The following is an 18,209-nucleotide window of genomic DNA, read 5'->3' on the forward strand; positions in this document are numbered from 1 at the left end:
CACAGGTTGATGAACATGAAGAGCAGAAACACAGAGCATGGGGCTACACAGGTGCTAGGAAGGCACTGAGAGAAAGGGGCACAGGCTCCCCGTTCTCCACACCACACTGCTTGCTCCCCGCTGACCTGAGGGACCGAGGCCAGGCTCCTCGGGGCCGGGCAGAGAAGCCTTGGAGGCCGCAGACAGCTCTGAGGCGCCCTGAGGCGGCCGAGGGCCGCCCACGCCCGCCATTTCCCCTCACGAAGCGCCGCCACGCTACCGCTCCCCCGGCCCTATTCCCGTAGCTCAGCTACGCCCGCCACGCCGCAGCGCTCTACTGGAGGTACGCAGAATGCGCAACGTTAAGAGAGGCTGCGCACTCGGCGTGAGGCCCGCCTCGATTCCCGAAGCGGCTTTACGGCAGCCGGCGCCGGGCGGAGGCGGGGCGCTACGGAGGCGGCGTAAGGAGGGGCGGCCGCCCGCCTGCCCGCCCGCCCGCCTTCCCCTCAGACGTGGCGGCGGGGGCGGCCGCGATGTGGCGGCGGGCGCTGTGCGTGGGGCTGCTGGCCCTGGCGCTGGGCTACCTGTGCCTGCTGGGCCCCCAGCTGCCCCCCTCGGCCCTGCGGCTCCTCCCCGCCTCGCTGCTGGGGGGGCTGCGCCGGGCCGGCTCCCTCGAGAGCCGCATGGTGGCGGCCTGGCAGGCGGCCATCGTCCGCCCGGCGCGGGGCTGGGCGCGCGTCGCCGTCGGGTAGGTCAGGGACGTGTGAGGGGGGGCACCGAGGGGAAAAACGGGAGAGGGAAGGGCGAGGAGCGAGTGGGAGGGTGCCTGTGGGGAAACCCAACGGCCTCTCTCTCTTTTTAAGCTGCAAAGAGGGCGAGGGGAAAGTTCAGGAATATCAGGCGGGTCTTCAAAGCTGGGTTTAAGCGTGGCCATGAATCTCGGTGTTATATATATAGCGCTTGACTCACTTTGTCGTAAATAAAAGGATGTGATGGGATAACTTGACTGTGATGCGAGGTTTGACCTCCGAGTGTTGCAAAAAGGTATTGAGTGTAATGGCTGCGTAGCTGCTGTGGGATCAGCTGGAGCCTTGCTCGTGCATTATGGTCGATGCAAACTTTCTCCCCTGAATACAGAACATTTCTAGTGTCCCCTTTAGTCTTATGCCATGCCCTCACTGGAAAAGAGACGGTTATCTTCAGCTTAGTCCTTTCTTCTTTGCTTTAAAGGGACTCAGTACATAGAAATAGCTAGATACACATAATAGATACACAACCCAAAGGCCCAGGGCCTCAATGTTCCACAGCAAAATAAGTTCATTAGTAGCATCTCCCTGCTGTTAGGGCAGATTATTAAAACCAAGAAGTGTGTTAGCAGAGGAGTGGCAGGGAGGGAGAAGAAAGACAGCTGGAGGATGATTAGAAGGGTCTCACTTGAAAGAGCCGTGACTTGCTTTCTGTCCCTTTGCATCTTTAATGATTCATTAAAACATAAGATTGCTGCCCTTTTGCTGCAGTGAGGTTGTGGCTAAAACGCTGTTGAAAATTATTGTTTCTTTCTTTTTTTTTTGTCTGCTGTGCAAGGGGATTTTTCTCCCTTAGTATGTGATGCAGCAGATTTCCAATCAAACAGGAGCTGCATTAAAAGTGCACTGAAAACCCTTGAGGTTTTTAATGTCCTTTATTCAGTGTGATGCACACTTCACGTGTTGCAGCCCAAGTCATGCATGAAAGGTCACTGATGAGGAGGAAAGGCTGTGCGGTTCGAGCTGACATTGGTATTTGGAGTGTTGTGGACAGATGCAGAGCAAGCTGAAGATCCTGGGAAAGCTTTATAGGTTGTTTGGATCACTGTCATGGAAGCATGGGGCAGAGGAACAGCAAATGCCCTTAGAGCAGTTCCAGAACATGCTATAGCAATTGTTCATGTGATCTCAGTAAATATTTTGTTTATATTACTGTCTCTCTGAAACCAAGGAATAGGAATGAAGGCAAGCACTCAGAAACTTCCCCTAAAATACATCAGTAGAGCATGTAAGATGTTTCCTGCAGGCCTGGTTCCAGCGCAGAAACTGTCCTGTTCTCTGCTCTGACTTGGGCTCCGCTGTGTTTAAATTGCTGTAATTTATAAAAAGTTTATAAAACTGGAAGGTTTGAGCAGCAGGTCTGATGTCACTTAAGGCTGGATCTGCCAAAATGGTTCTCGTAACTTCCCAAGTGGTGCTGGATTTTTCTCCTGCTTTGCCATTTGAGAGAAGGAGACATGCCTGGAAATTGGGGATGGTTCTTTTCAAACTGCAGTCTTCGAATGTTTTGACTGAAAAGTGGCTCTCTTGACTTCTTGTAAACAGAATCACTCCAGGTACAGGGTGTCTGTGTATGTGCTTTTGCTTTTTATTAGCAGTAGTTGAAACTCAAGAGGCTGATCTAGTGGGCTGAAATACTTTCAGTTTTAACAGTTCTGAATTGCCTGCAGGTTTTAAACCAGAACTAGAACAATAAAAGCTTCTTTATTTTAAGAATTAAAAGTTAAAAATGCTATTATTATGGTGCCTGCTCTTTTTTGAGCGAGCCTAAACAGCAAACAAAGTGCAAAATGTAACAACATTTACAACCACCTTTGAACATGAACAACTTACACTTTGTTTTAGTTTAGCAGAATGTTCAAAATCCAACCCTTCAGTGCTGTGATGGAGCACAATAAAGAGAGAACACTTTAGTAAAAATTTAGAAAATTCATATCCCATGTTTTTTTCTGTTTTGTTTTGTTTGTTTTTTAACTTGGTTTTTTTTTTTTGAGGGCTGCCCAGATTTAACAGCAAACATCACTGGCTGGGAAGTGAAGTCATTGTATTGTCTCCCAGGCGCCCTAACGTACGCTGGCTTTCCCTGCAGTGCATTTTCCTTCTCTCTTTCAGTGTCAACGCCTGCGTGGACGTGGTTCTGTCTGGCGTGAAGTTGCTGGAGGCACTTGGTCTCGAACCTGGGGATGGAAAAAACCACGCTGTCCTGACCTCCCAGCAGGACCTGAGGGAAGCATTTGTGCACTTCATGGAGAAAGGGGCAGCTGCTGAGCGCTTCTTCAGCGATGCGGAGTCTTTCCATCACATAGCACGGACAGCCTCGGAGTACCCAGGTGCCCAGGTATGTCCTCCATGGGAAGACAGGTTTTGAGAAGTACGGTTCTTATATTCTGCATTGATGGTGACTTTTGTTCTCTGTCTAGTGAGAGCCCTAATTGTTTAGGAAAAAACAGAGGACAGAACTCTGCACCTGTCCCAAACTGAAGGGTTTTGAATGGTCTGTCCCTTGCTTGCCTTTTCCAAACTGAAATACCAGCCCAAGATTACTTCTGCAGGATAGTACTAAAGACATTTTCATGTTTCATGGGAGCCAGATGGGATTGATGCTGTAAAAGGCTCTAACATGTTGTAGTGAGACAGGAAGTAAGGAAAAAATCCACACATGAGAAGTTACAAACATGCTGATCAGCTCTAGGACCTTAATGCAGGGTTTAAATTCTCTCTAGAAGTAGGGATGATGAAAAAAATTCAGTGATTTTCCTGAAGCTTCACTTTCCAAAAGCAAAGTCCTGTTGCTCTAATTTATGCTGGGTCTTCTGAATCTAGCTGCATATCTGCTTGGCAGCTAATTTCTACAGACTATTTAATGCTGCCTTATATTCAGTTTGCCAGCTGCTTTTGAAAATCTGGCCTTTTATTGGTCAGGACTTCTGCGTGTTGGTCTATTTCTCGATGTTCGCTACATGGGCTTTCTGGCATCACTTGATTATCAGCTGTATCTTTCTACAGCTTGTTTTCTGTCACCTCTTGGCACCTGTGGTCCTCGTGACAGATCTATGTTCTTTAGTTTCAGAGCTCACATAGGTGTTTTCTTACTTGAAAGTTCGACCTTTCTTACCTAAAGAAACTTTCACAGTTCTGCTCGCTTTGTGTGGGCATAGATGGCAGGTTTAACCCTGAAATACTGTAGTTTTCGAATGACTGCTTGTCTGCCTGCTGATTTAAAAAAAAAAAAAAAAAAATTACCAATTGCCAGTGCAGAAAATCTGCACTGAAGTAGGAGGGAGTGTTAAAAATCAGTTGATTTGCACAGGGCTGTCAGTTACCTGAAGGCAAATATTTAGACTTTAAGAAGAGAACACTTAAGTTGTTGGCATCTCACAGTGAATTGTAAAATTGTTTTACCTCCGTCCCCACTAAGCTTTCCTAAATTCTCTAATCCTGGAACCTTTCTAGAAGCTAAAATCTGAAGCCTGTACTAAGGACTAAGCACGTGTAAAGCTATCAAAGCAAGGGAATGCCCATACCTGCCTCGATCTGTTTTACAGCTTTACGTAGGAGGAAACGCTGCTCTCATTGGTCAGAAGCTTGCAGCAAATCCAGACCTGAAGGTAGGTGTGTCAAAAGTTATACGCTATTCACTCGGCTTTAAGGAGTCTCAAATCTGTTCTTTAGGTAATGGTTTACAGCTTATTGCTCCCTTGGAGTTACTGGCTCCTGTCTTAACCTTCTTTCCAATAAAACAAATATGGATCCCTGTGCTGTGCTGATCCTTTTAATTTTTGCTAATTTAATAAAAGTGGCTTCTTCTTTTCACATGGTCATGTGGAGGCCAAATTGTTGGATATAGACTAGTGTAAGGTCCTCCATCTTCCAGTGAGCTTGCAAGAGTGAAGAGAGTTTGGTTCTAAAGCTGTGATGGCTTATGTATTTCTGTACCGTGCATAACAAATCCTGAAAGGAAATACATTTTCCTGTATGAGAACTATCTTGCTTATCAGCAACTACTGGGAAGAGATGAAATGCGGGACTAATGCATGCATAGAATGGCTTCACACAAAATGAGACGGCTACTTCAATGCACTGAAATGCTGGCAGGGGACATGGCAGGGGATCCTTGATTGTTTTCATTGTTTTCTAGATCCTCCTTTGTGGCCCAGTTGGTCCCAAGCTCCACGAACTGCTTGATGACAATGTGGTTGTGCCACCTGAATCCATGCAGGAAAGAGATGAATTCCATCTCATCTTGGAGTATCAAGCAGGTACCATGCCAAAGGCTGAATGTTGGATGGAACCCTGATCATCACTAAGAGATTCCTGGGTTTACAGTTTTCTTTTTTTTTTGAATTGGTTAAAAGGACCGTGTAAGTTATCAGTACTGGCAGCTGTCACTGGGCTAATCTGGTAATTCTGTGCGCTGCAGGGAGCTGTGGTAGGTGAGCAAACATCTTAAACTCCTTTGAAACTTTATTCCTTTGTAATGCAGTTACTGTAAATACTGACTTATGCTGCTGTGCTGCCATCCTCTTGGTTCTGTATTCTTGTACACTGTGGCCTATAAAAACCAGGTATACTTTTTGTTTTGTGGTATATATCCTAAGCAGACCTGAGGGTATAATTCTGCTGCCAATAGCTGTTAATTGGGTGCAGTCATGGTATGAAACCATGCCTTCAGATTCCAGCAGGATATCCCAAAATAATCTGTAGGTAGGTGGTTTGATTGGCTTCTCTTCTGAGTTGGTTTGCTCCTCTTTGCTTTGCCCTAGGTGAAGAGTGGGGACAGGTGAAAGCGCCCAATGCCAACCGCTTTATCTTCTCCCACGACCTATCAAATGGCGCCTTAAATATGCTGGAAGTGTTTGTGTCCAGCTTGGATGAATTTCAGCCAGATCTTGTGGTGCTCTCAGGACTTCACATGATGGAAGGCCAGAGCAAGGAGATGCGACACAGACGACTAATGGAGGTAAGATACTTAGATCTCCTCCATTTCCATCCCAACAAATGCTCCATAGCAAACTCCGAGCTTCCCAGGCTTGAACTTGTAATAAGGTGCATCTTCCTGTCTCCCACAGTATGCACACCTTTGTTCCTTTTGTTTCTTTTAAAACACGTTTTAGGTGTTGTTTTTCACCTTTTCCTCTACCCCTGCAGGCTGTGGCCTCCATCTCTGACATCCCTACTGACATTCCGATACACCTGGAGTTGGCCAGTATGACTGACCAGGATTTTATGAGCAACATTGTGCATCAGGTAACAAAAAGGACGTGCTCTTTTCATCAGTTTCCTTTTCTTTAGTATCACAATGCGCAGACTGATAGATAAATATAGAAATTAAAAAAATAAAATGAGGTTTATCATTATTAAAATTGAAAACATGGATTTAATGTCTGCTGATGCATTCTGAACAGATTTTCTTTACTGAGCTTACCAGTCTCCTCTGAGCAGCAGAGAACTGCAATGACTCATGGCCTAGCAGAGGCCAGATTTGTTTTCTTTAGCTCACAGAGGGTATTCCTTTTAGAAAGGTTTGACTGAGGTTTCATAAAGGAGGTATCTTAAAAAGCTTTTGGTTGATCATCAGTTCAGGGTTTTTGCAGTATTTCTTTCCTGCAAATCCCAATGTTTAAGTTGACACAGCTCTAATTCCAGCATTATGTTTCATGTGGATGTGATGTTCTGTTGCTCTTTAATGTCAAAGTGCACCTCTAGAAAAAGAATTTCAGAAATAGCCAGCAGGCTGTGATGCACTTTGGTAAAAACAGTACTGTGAAGGAGAACCCAGAAGTCTGACCTGTCTCTGAAGGAAGAACTCTTGTTCCTGTTAGCAGGTCTTTCCCCTGGTGAACTCCATTGGGCTGAACGAGCAGGAGCTGCTCTTCCTCACGCAGTCGGCCTCTGGTCCCCACGCCTCCCTTGCTTCCTGGAACGGCATCCCCGATGTGGGCGTAGTCAGTGACATCCTCTTCTGGGTCCTGAAGGAGCACGGGAAGACCGCGGACCGGGCCTCTGATCTCACACGCATCCACTTCCACACCCTGGCCTACCACATCCTTGCCACGGTGGACGGGTTCTGGGGCAACCAGGTTGCTGCCGTGGCTGCTGGAGCTAGAGCTGCAGGGGCTCAGGCCTGCGCGACCGAAACCATCGACACCAGCAAAGTCTTTCTGAAGGCTCCTCTGGAGTTTGTGACCTCCCAGATAGAGGCACCTTCCAAAATATCCTTAAATCCAGATGAGCCAGTAGTGCATTGGCACAGAGAAGGCATCTCATTCCACTTCACGCCCGTTTTGGTGTGTAAGGATCCTGTCCGGACCGTGGGACTCGGGGATGCTATTTCAGCTGAAGGACTGCTATATTCAGAAGTGTATCCTCAGTAGGAGACCAAGGCCCCCCTTTGTCTCCAGTACTGTATGGTGTCTGAGGAACCATGCTCTTCTCATTAGGATTTCAGGCAGCGGTGATATAGGAACAGAATCAGGGTATGCTATGTTTTCTGGACATAACTGTAAAAGAGCCAAAGAATAATTCCAGGTATAAACTGTCAGATACATTCCAGTCACTTTGCAGCAACTAAAACATTTCATGTTGAAGTGCAGAGGTTTTAGTATTTAATGTGAAAATTGGCTTTTCTTTGTCTTAAGCATGCGGGGAGGGAAACAAATGCCAAAATCCCTGTCTGGAGTAGGTTTGCTCTGTGGGTCTTGCCTGTTAGTGCTGGAAAGTGCTACAGCCAGGAGAATTTCGTGTGTGTGGATCCCAGGCTGAGCACAGCAGTGCTTGGCCCTGCCTTGCTTCTGATAAAGTAAAAATAAAAGGCTCTTGCATTATCTCCTCTCAGCACATTGCTACATGGCAAGAGCAAACCTTGCGTTTGCTTGGTGCGATGATGAAATCTATTACTGACAAAATTACCTCTCAACCTCAGCGCCCCTCGAGCTGGAGGGAGCCGCAGCCCTGAAATGTGACGCACGCTGTACCTCCTCCCCATGTGCACAGAGGAAACCAGACTTAAGGCAGCGTAGGTGATTTTGGGTCTCTTGTCTCTGTGATTATTGTTATTCAACTGAGTCCTAGTTGCCTGCATTTAGTTTGGGGGCAACTAAAAGTGAAGATAGTCAGGGTTTTTATTTGGGAACACAGCTTTATTTTATTGCCAGGTAAATCACAAAACGTTCCCTGTGTCTGCTGACCACTACATGCCAAGGGTTTCAGCCAGAGGGGCTCACAGCTTGCTTTCTTTGCTAATGGCAGGTGCTTATGTCTGGTATTTTCCAGCTGACAGAAAAGCTATTGAGTGATAGAGACTTTTTCTTTTGTTTTGTTTGAGAACTGATGTGCAATCTTTCATCTCCCTGCCTTCTGTTCAGAAGGGTTAAATTATTAGGGAAGGGCCCTCTGGAGCTCTGGAGGCTCAAATGCTGCAACGGGTAAGACAGATGTGAGGAGCTTTTTATTTACTGTGACTAGATCACTAGGCTGTCTTTGCTGTGGGCAGCCTTTGAAAATAAAAACAGAGGAGTCAAATCATCTACTATCATTGCCTTGCTAGTTTAGAAAGCTTGTTAAATACTTCGTTTATGTATTTTTTACCTCTAGGTAGCAGCACACCATTGATTGCACAGCACCAGTGTTCTTTTGTCTCTTTTCCAGCATGGTTTTGTCTCTGTCCATTTCCAGGATCTTCAAGCCCATTCCCATAGCAATCAGATACTTTTTTTTTTTTTTTTTTCGGTGTAACTGAATTAAATGCAATCAGCGTGTCTATGCAAGTCTGCACTGTACCAGAATTTGTAGGGGGTCACTTCTGGTCAGCCTTTGCATCTCAGCAGTGGGGAGGAGAGAACATTACCCATTAGGCTGGCCTGATCTCTTTCAGCAGGGCTGTCACATTGCCATCAGTGATGTTCTCCTGGTGGAAAATGCCATTGTGAATGCTCTGTAAGGATAAAAATTGACAGCTGTTGTAACTTGTACTGACTCAACACAAAATGCTGTCTGTCAGTGTGTATTTAACTTCTCCTTTCCCTCTGAGGAAAGTCTTAAGTGTTGCACCAGAGGAGAAATACAGGCAGCGCTGTGCTTTCCTGTAGCTTATCCCATCCTGGTCTTCCACCAAGTCTCAGTATTTATCGCAATGCAGGATCTTCTTAAGACTGAAAGGCTTTCTATTCTTTGTTGGTGCTTTGTTTTGTTTTAATTTATAAATTGTAGCATGGAACTTAGAGTTCTGGTTTAGTCTTCCTACAGAAAAAACAAATAAAAATTTTCTCCTTTCAGCCATCTAAAAGGTCTGAGGCCATTAGCGGGGTTATTTGCAACCTTTGATCAGAGCCTTCTGGTACAACACCGCTGGGACCACCAGTGGCCACGCATCCTGCCAGCTGGAGAAGTAATCCTTTGCTTACGATAGGTCCCACTTTCCTGATGTCGGGCCAAGCTGTGTGGATTCTTGGGTTGGAAACGAAACAAAACTAAATACACACAAGCTGTCATGAGCAGTGGTCCTGCTGCTCTGTTTCCCTTCTCTCTTCCAAAAGCATTTGCTGAGATACGAGGCCAGTTGGGCTGTGATTGTCTTTTGGCCATTTAAAATCAGGTAACTGCGCCACCAGAACTTGTCCCAAGGGTAAGGCATGCTTACACTAAAATGAGTGTTACAGGCTTAAATCCAGTCTCTTTTTAAAAACTAATTTGAATAAATTACTGCTGTAAGTATGAAAAAGGCAGTTATTGCTTAAGAATTCATCGGGGCCTAAAAAACCTAACCATGAAGCAATGCCTCTGAACTTCCTCCTGTTGCTCTGTTCCTTCTCAGCAGGTACCGTTTGTGCCTCGCCTTTGGCCTGCGGTTGTTGTGCTGCGAGCCTGGCAGGGCTGCAGCTCTGCCCGAGTATCTGCTTTGATCAGGCATCTCGCTGCCAGCTCGCCTGGTCACCAGATTTGTAACAAGCGTGACCCGCTAATCATATAGGCCCTCGCTATCCCTGATCAAGCTTTGAAACAATCTATATGATAATAAAACTGAATCAAATGGCAGGCTGTCTACGCGTCACGTTTCACATGCTGTGAATCTGATCTGCTTAACTTCCCTCTGCCTCCCAAACTTAATTGCAGCAAGGCTTGCAGATTCCTGAAACCTGTTTGTCCTACACCTCTGCACAGCAGCAACAGAGACAACAAAAGAAAGCTGCTTGAACAGATCTTGCTGAACAACAGAAATGAAAATAGACGGTGGTTTTTTAGTTTTTTTTTTGTTGTTTGTTTTTTTTTTTTTTTTTTCAGAAAAAAATAGTGAAATACCTTTCACTGGGGGGTTGGAACTTGTCCCCCAGGCTGCTATTTTTACTATCCCCATTGCAATACTGTTGCTTTTAGTTCCTGGGGCTTTGGTTTTTGTATTTTTTTTTCCCCATGAAAAACAGCTGGAGCACATCTTAAAACCATGTGTCCTGTTTTCTTATGAGTACTTAATGCTTAGAAAGGGGTCCTGTGATCTATGCATACGCGTGGTTGTTTTTTCTTGTAAAATCCAAAAGTCCTTGGTAGGCAAGAGATTATCCACAAATTTACTTACTTGATTACTGAAAAATCAGAAAAGTTGCAATAATACCCAAGTGTCAAAACCAGTCTTGAAATGATACCCCCTTACCCTCTCTTTCTGTTCTCATGCCCTCCTCATACCTTGAAATCCAGTGATGGCTGACTCAAACCTCAGCTAGCCTCGTACTCCCCAGCAGAAGGGTTTCCTTTGGAAATGCACTGGAAATGTTTATTTGCACATAGTTTGCTGAAGACGCAATACATGAGCTCATCACTGTGGCAGTAAGTCGGTGGCTCTTCAACTGATAGAACTGGTGTGTGTTGGTATTTCCACCTCTGAGTGCCTGTAGCCAGTGCAGCCATTTGTGTGTTTTGTTTTTTTTTCTTTCACTTACCCTTGACCAAAACCAAGCAGTGGTTCCCATCTTCCTTCAAATGTAAGGTGCCGGCATGTTCCATGACGTTGCCTCCTGAAGGCCAGGTGGCAGGTTACCTGAGGTGCATGAAGCTCAGGAAGGTTCAACATCCCTCAGCAGGGACGTTGCTTCTCCACTGTGCCCATGGTGCCATGTGGTTGCTCCCTGGCCAAGGAAGAGCCTATCCCAAACCCCACTCTTTCCAGTTTAAATGCTCTTTGGTGTTTCACAGCACTCCTAAGGAATTACTTGATTTTCTTTCCTTTTGTGTTTTTTGGTTATCTCCTGTTGTGCTACGTAAGATCTGGTTACATTTGCTCTCTTGTGTGAGTTCCTCTGACAGAAATGATGGTGACGTTTTCTTCCTTAGCTTTTATGCCTTGTCTCTAGCAAAGTCCACATCAACTGCCCAAATATGGTTAGAGCTTCCTGTAGAGCCTGGCTCCACTTCTCAGCTACTGGAATCCCAGGCTTGGACAGCAGCAGGGACAGATCTGCCTCCAGAGCCTAATGGACAATGCCAGCAGTGTGTAGGTCTTTGCCATCAGGTATTTTCTGCCCATATCTATTTCAAGACAGGCTAGCCTAAGGCTTTTTGTAGCCACCTCCCAACAACAGAAATAAAAGATCTTAAGCTGTGAAGTCTGCTGGTGCTACTGGTGGCTGGCTTTTTTTTCTTACTCTCTAATCCTGGACTGAATCACCAGGAATGATGTGCCACAGCAAGGTGGTCTTCCCAGCCATGCTCTGAGAACTGAAAAGGAAAACCGGGGAACAGCTTCTGTGAGAAGGGTCCAAGGGCACATACAGCATTGCAGGTACCCCAAAAGCTCTTCGGACATCGTGCTGTTGGGCTCCATGCTGGAGCTTGCAGCTAGGTAGAAGCTGATGGAGTGGACTAGTGAGCAGCTATGCTGCCTGCACGGGTACTCAGCACTGGCTGCGGGTACACGTGCTCAGAGCAAGCTGTTCTGGAGCAGTCCTGGCAAGCGTTCCTGTCACACCATGTGCGTTACTATTTCTGGTGTAAGGAAACTCATCGAGTTGATGAGTACATTTGAAAGAACAGTATAAAAACGGAGGAAATACCAAATTTACATTTTTATAGCATTAGTTGGGTTGTTATGTTCTGCATTAAAAGTGAACGTTTCAACCCATATTAATTGTGCTGTTCTCCAGTGCAATTTGTGTTTTGGTAAAAGCATACAGTTAGGTTTTAAACCTGTGATCACAGCAAAGTAGTAGTTTCATTTTGAGGGGAAATAAATAAATACATGTCTATAGACTCATTGGTTAAAACGAGCTAGAGCAGAAGCCACAACAACTACCACCTCACGTTCCACATTCAAGCAGCAATGAGGATATCAGAGAAATGGGAATGCTGAAGTTTGTCTTTGCTCTTTGTTTTTAAAATTTGGCTGCGAAGAGGCAGAGCAAACCTATTTGCAACACGTTCTCTTTACCCCCTGGTCTGCTCTCAGGCCTGTTTTCCTCAGCACCGAGTGATGAGCTCTTTAGCCAAACTGTTGTAGACCCAGGAGTGACTGCTCTCCTGTCTGTTCAGATGCCAGATGAAGCTCTGTTCCACAGCAGATGGAGCAGTTTCTTGCATAATAATCTCAGGTGGATCCTACGCCCTGACCAAACTGAATTCTCAGGGAGTTATCGATCCAGACTTGTGGTAGGATGTCCTTTCAGCAAGGGGAACAAACGCAGGGTGGAAATAGCAGGCGCAGCCACTCCCTCCTGTGCCAGAAGCTGGGAAAGGTGGAGGTTCCAAACGGCTCCCTGTCGCTTTGAAAACTGAACCTGGTATCAGCCTTTGCTGAACTCATAGCAGCTGAAGAATACAAATACTGGCAGCTAAGGGTGAATAATCTCATTAAAATGCAAGTGGAAGAAACAACAACAAAATCCTGAAAACCTCACCTGTGAATGTCTCAGGAAAGCTGCTCCTTATACAGTGCAGCCTGGTTAAAACTGGATTCAAATCTCACCTGCATCTCTCATTAAGAACCCCTGCAGAAAACACTGATTTTTTTGTGTGCGGTTTAGTTTGAGAGAGTGGTACAGCTTTCCTTGTAGCACAGCTGTTTTCTGTTACAGAAACCAGTCTTGACAGATGAAGTACTTGTAATACTATGTGCTTTCTTGTAGCGTATATAGGTGTGGAGCTTATTATTTTAATAAGGCTCATTTTTCTTCATTCCCCTGAGGTTTGTCTGCTTCTGTAGAAAAGATTTTGCCACTTCCCAACAGGGAAGTCTAAATTTTAGGTGTTTTATGCAAGAACAGGACGTTAGAGTAGGACCCAGGCTCTTGCCATTATTGTCTGTCAGTGACCACAGCTGGGCAAACGAGGGCATACAGGAACCCAGCAAGTACACGGTAGCAGCGCATCAGCCAGCATCCAGTTGTCTCAGGGATTTCAGAATCAGAGTTATTTGGGTTTAATGCAAGTTGCTGGATGGGTAGATAATTATTCCTGGCTGAAACAAGATCTTGCTGTCCAGGCTTTTATTTTTTAACTGTCTTCTAGATTCATTCCTGTCACGAAGTCAGTCTGCAGTCTACCTTGTAAGCAGTTTGATTTAACCTGGTTAATTGTAACACTTTTTTTTTTCCTGAGAAGGGAAACAGAATGTCCTAAAGCAGGTGGTTTCTGCTTCCCTAGAAATTAAGCTCATTATTACTTTCCATCTTAAGTTTTCAATTACAGGGGGAAAAAACAGAAAATTAGAATTATGGTTGATGCCAGAAGCAGGTTTTGGAACATAAGGTGTGATTTCCAAAATCCCTAAATGACTTTGTACAGTCCTGCTGAAAACTCCCTTGCTTAATTTCAGTTGAAAGAACAGTCCAGCTTCATTCTCATCATTAGATAGCATAAAAAAACTCTCCATAAAGATACTGCAAATTTACGGCATGCAAATGCTGTCATCACAGTACCCAGGAGGAGGAGAGGAGACGGGACAAGGAACTTCAGTTTTATTTATTATCCAACTGTAATTGCAGATTTAAAAACACTTCCTTAGATGTGAAGCTCCCTTCTGCTTTGCTGAAATCTGGAAAGAACAAGGTGCTACCTTTTATTTTCACAGAAGGAGAGTTAATCATCTGCGTAAGCTTTTTACCAGAAGGTGTATTTTAAATACCTTGACAGCACCTCCCCATGCAACACCCCCTCAGTAGTGACACGTAACAATTACCCTAAAAAGCAGCCCAGAAGCTAACAGGTTGCACCAGTGGGACTGGGTGAGAAAAGAGCCTGCTCCGATTCTTGCTCGGCCCTTCTGGTTCCCACAGCACCTGTGGGCCAAGGGCTGTTGCACGCAGCCGGTTGGTTTCGTGATGCTGCAGTCCTGAAGTTAACTTAACCCGTGTACAACTGGCAGAAGGCAGGGGAAAGCAACTGGTGACATGAAAACAAGGGGATCGAGCAGCTGGAGGGAAAACCTTCTGCTATCAGCAGTGCTGGTGAGCGCGTGCCTGTAAGTGCTGTGTTCAGGTCACTGAAATTTCCACAGCTTGCGAGCCCTCATGGTAAGACCAAATGATTACAATGAGCAATTGCCACAGGAAAAAAAACGTCTTGAACTAGAGTTCTGGGGTGAGATAAAGTTTCCACACCCTGCCTACCCTTGCTCTGTGATCTTAACTTCTTCACAGCTACGGTTATGCTGCAGTAACTTTCAGTGTAAAAAGTTTAATGTGAATAAAACCACTGCACTGTACCTGGTTTATGCTGCTTCTTGTCTGGTTTGTTTAAATTCTCCAGCACTCCACAGAAGAACCTGTGATTTCTTCAGCACGATGAACACCTCACCACGGTGCTACCCCAGGGCTGCACCAATTCAAAACCAGCCCATAGAGGAGAGGCGGAAAAAGCCACATTTGAGATAAGCCGGCAGTTTTGGCAATCAAAAGAGAGAAAGTGAAGGGTTCCTACTCTTTTAGTGGCCCCTGGGGAGCAGGATAGCACTTCAGTTCCCAGCTGCACTCTAAAGATGCATTAACGTCACTCTGGATAATAGCAGCTAACCAGAAAGCACCGCTGAAGGATGCTAATGCATCCAGAGCCTTCCTCAGGCTGCTGCTACAAGTTGCTGCAGAGAAGTTTCCATTACTAACCTTGCCCTATCAGACTTGTTGATTACGGAGCGATAGAATGCAGCGGTGCAGAACAAAAAGCAGGAATGTATTTTAAGAAGCTCAGCAGCCCAAACAGCAAATAGGCTGAGCCTGAAGCTTCAGCTGCTTTGGGCAAGTGCTAGACATCCTGCTTAGAGAACTCGGATCAGAAGTCCCACAGCAACATCAGCTCTGTGCACTTCTCTGCACACTGATGGGGAAGAAGACGAAAAAGCAGATGTACTTAACCCAGTTACTGGTTCTTTCTGTAAAGCATGGTGGTCCTGCCTTAACTCCCCAAACCAGTTGCTTTGAGGACCTGTACCAAGCTCTGGATAAATCCCAGGGGCAAAAAACTGACAGGAGCAGAGAAAGGAAGGCTAAGGTTTTTCTGTTCAAGGATAAAAACACTTTCAAAGCATCTCAAGTATCACATGGGCATTAAAATTCCTTGCTCCGCTCACCAAGAGGCTGCTTTGCCTTCTGGAACCTAGCAGAAATGATTTCTCCTGAATGCTGCTGTAAGGAGGGCATAACTGAGTTATTCAGAGCACAGCTGCTGTCATACTAAAACAATTTAAATTTAGTGTTGAAGCTGACCATTGCAAGCCTTTTCAGAAAGGATCTTTTTTTTCCTGCTAACCAATCTTTCCCCCATGCTGGGCAACGCTAATTCTAAAGGAAGAACTCCAATCACATGAGCACAGAGCTTCACTGAGGCTCATTCACCCTGTTTCTCGGCAAACAATTAGGAATTTGGTTCTGGCAGACTTTTGTGCTGCTGCAGCTAGCCTGCTTCCAGAATAGCTGGCCCCTGAGCACCTGCCTTGCTCTCACCCAGCTCTGCAGTTTTCTTTGGCTGTTGTTAGCTACCACACATGCTTTAAAATAGATTTTCTCCTGTAGGATTCAAGAAATACACAGAGTGATCTTGGCATCGGAATAGGACCATGGTCCTAAAGGAGGTGGCTCAGCTGGCTGACACTCGTGCTGCCACCGGGCTGCCACGTTAACAGAACGACTGCCTCAAGACCAACCAGCTTGGCTTTGCCACGCAGCTGTCACCACTACAGAAAGGGTGCACTCGTGTACTCCATGGCCACCACACGGCCCTGCCAAGGAATGAGAGCTCCCAGCTCAGCTCCCTGCCTGAGCAACCTCCTTGGCCCAGCCTTGAGAAATCATTTAGGAAGTCTTGCCTTTGTGAAACCAGGAGTGACGAGCACGTCCCTGCCAGGATCCAGGCTGTGCCAGGCCCAAGCCAGGCTCACAGCTCTGTGATCACCCTGGTGAGGTGTTTCGCCTTCACTCCTTCTCCGAGTGCACTACCACTGACCTTACTATGGCTTGTGCAGGGCTTCCTCAGCTTACAAGTTCAGCCACCAGCAGAAGGGGTTGATCCTCTTTGGGTTCTCATTTTCCAGGATGCTGTCACTACTGCTGGCTTTTCTAAACTTACTGGGTGCCTCAGCACCCTTCTGGAGGACTTAGAGATGAACACTGAAGACATCCAACCCCATCGGGTCTCCATCCTCCAGTCTGTTGCAGTAAGGTGTGACCACGCTAACAGTAGCTACATGGGAACCGCTTCTGACTGCTGCAACTACTCCTTGGGACAAGGCAGAGAGCACGTGCTAAAATCATTAACCAAAAACAGCTGCATTTAGCCTAACTGACAGTGGGGTGAAGCCACTGTGGGTCAGGGGAGAGGGCAGGTCCCCTTCCCCACAGGTCAGCAGGCAGAGCTGCAGATGTCCCCACACCTGCCCGTGCTGACCAGAGTCCATTCTAGTCCTCTGCCTGCCGGCTCCTGCGCTTCTCTTTCCGTTGTTCCTCGGCCTCTGTTGGTGCTGTGGTCTCCTCAGGGCCTGGTTCTGAGCTCGGTTCTGGTTCCAGGGGCAGCGAGGGAGGCTTTGCAAGCGGAGCTGATGCTCCAGCACCTGGGGAGAGAACACAATTACAGAACGACTGTGTGTTTTGTCTGTTCTTTTGTCCCTCCAAGCAGGATGGAGATGCAAAACAATCATAGCTATTTTTTGTTCTCAGATTTCTTCTGTCTAGCATTAGCTTATCAGCAGCACTCAATTATTTTGTGAGCTATTCAGCCAGAGACCTTACAGTACTTGGGGTTCTGCTGAAAGGCAGCTGAGGCACAGTCTCATTCGGCCAGGCTGCTGTGAGAAGTCAGCAGGAACTTAGGAATTAAGTCGTGCTTTGGAAGGGAAAATTGTCCCACTAAGGCTGGTTTATACTCAAACTGGAACCAAAACCACAGCGTAGCTTTCAGTTCACAGTTTTAGCAATCTCAGGAAGAGTTTCCAGGCAGTTAGTGTAGCTCCTTACGGAATAAAATCAAAACAGGATACTGCCACGCTGCAGTTGTATCTGTACATACATAGGCCAACAGATAATGTTATGAACCAGCTCCTCTGACATAGGTGATAAAGTCCTTCAGGTAAGCCCCAAATTCCTGTATGTTTTTGTTTTTCAGCCTCCAAATCTTTCATGCATGGAAAGTTTATTCCATGCGTGAGGAATGGAATGGGTCCTCAGGGGTGCCAAGGAAAGAGGCCTAGGTTACACAACCTCCTTCCTGTTCCAACCCACAGGAAACAGATCTTAACAGTGACAGAAAATCACCACAATCAGCAGTATCCTGAGTGCATTCTTCCTTGGGGCCAAGGGGCGAGAGCAGGTCAGGCCATAGGCAATGGAGATGCCCCCACCAAGCCCCCAGCAAGAAGCAACACATGCAGCTATCAGCCTAGGTCTTCTAAGGCTGAATATATCTGAATGGAGCTCTGTAAGCGAGTAAATATCCTCCAAAACACACGCTGTAACTCCATACCCAAAGGGACAGAGGCTTCTCCCCTCCCACAGTTCCACTTTGCAGAGGTGCCAAGGAGAGGTACCTGGTGGAAGCTGCATGCTTTTCCCATACCCAGCAGCCGAGGACATGGCTTGACCCAGGGCCTGGTTAGAGCCCAAGGGCTGCTGAGTGCTGGAGGATTTCCCTGATGGCGCAGCTCGCTGCTTGGATTTAGACTCTTTAGCAGGCTTAGTCCAGAGCAGGCTCTCCCCGACCTGCAGGGCAGCTCCCATCTTCTGGGCAACCTCCACCATCTTCTCGAGAAACAAAGAGAGGAGACCCTTGTAAACAGGAATACTTCAGACAACAATAAAGTCAACAAAGAAATAGAGCTGTGCAGAGCTGGCAACTGCCTTGGTGCTCGAGGGAAACATCTCCGCTAATTCATTCCCTTAATTAAGAGGGAATCTTGTCTTGCTGTGTATTGATTGAAGAACTGGGCTTCAAAGAGCAGAAAAGAAGTAAGCAGCT

General features: G+C 46.3%; 2 protein-coding genes across 8 annotated transcripts in view; one reads left to right on the forward strand and one right to left on the reverse strand.

Annotated features, from left to right (window-relative positions):
• Positions 1 to 443: 443 nt before the first annotated feature.
• On the forward strand, positions 444 to 9,429 carry ADPGK (ADP dependent glucokinase). 3 transcript variants are annotated; one of them, XM_082769428.1, is made up of 7 exons: positions 444 to 727; positions 2,898 to 3,123; positions 4,331 to 4,393; positions 4,924 to 5,044; positions 5,549 to 5,745; positions 5,934 to 6,032; positions 6,608 to 9,429. In XM_082769428.1, the coding sequence occupies exons 1-7, from the start codon at positions 513 to 515 to the stop codon at positions 7,157 to 7,159; spliced, it is 1,473 nt and encodes a 490-aa protein (XP_082625554.1). In that variant the 5' UTR covers positions 444 to 512; the 3' UTR covers positions 7,160 to 9,429. The 3 variants fall into 3 exon arrangements, with proteins under 3 accessions (XP_082625554.1, XP_082625555.1, XP_082625556.1); XM_082769429.1 differs by having other exon boundaries at positions 6,611 to 9,429; XM_082769430.1 differs by lacking the exons at positions 444 to 727; positions 2,898 to 3,123; positions 4,331 to 4,393; positions 4,924 to 5,044 and adding an exon at positions 5,108 to 5,218.
• A 3,299-nt stretch (positions 9,430 to 12,728) lies between these two features.
• BBS4 (Bardet-Biedl syndrome 4) overlaps positions 12,729 to 18,209 on the reverse strand; it is a 39,599-nt gene continuing 34,118 nt past the window's right edge. For 4 of the 5 annotated variants that reach the window (XM_082769431.1, XM_082769434.1, XM_082769433.1 and 1 more), the window contains 2 exons: positions 17,782 to 17,992; positions 12,729 to 16,809 (listed from right to left, as the gene is read on the reverse strand). In XM_082769431.1, coding sequence (XP_082625557.1) covers positions 16,658 to 16,809; positions 17,782 to 17,992 — 363 coding nt within the window. In that variant the 3' untranslated portion in view covers positions 12,729 to 16,657. The remainder of the gene's footprint in view (positions 16,810 to 17,781; positions 17,993 to 18,209) is intronic. The other variant, XM_082769432.1, reaches the window with a different exon arrangement.

Source organism: Aythya marila (genome assembly GCF_965140915.1).
Source record: "Aythya marila genome assembly, chromosome: 11".
Classification (NCBI taxonomy): Eukaryota; Metazoa; Chordata; class Aves; order Anseriformes; family Anatidae; genus Aythya; species Aythya marila.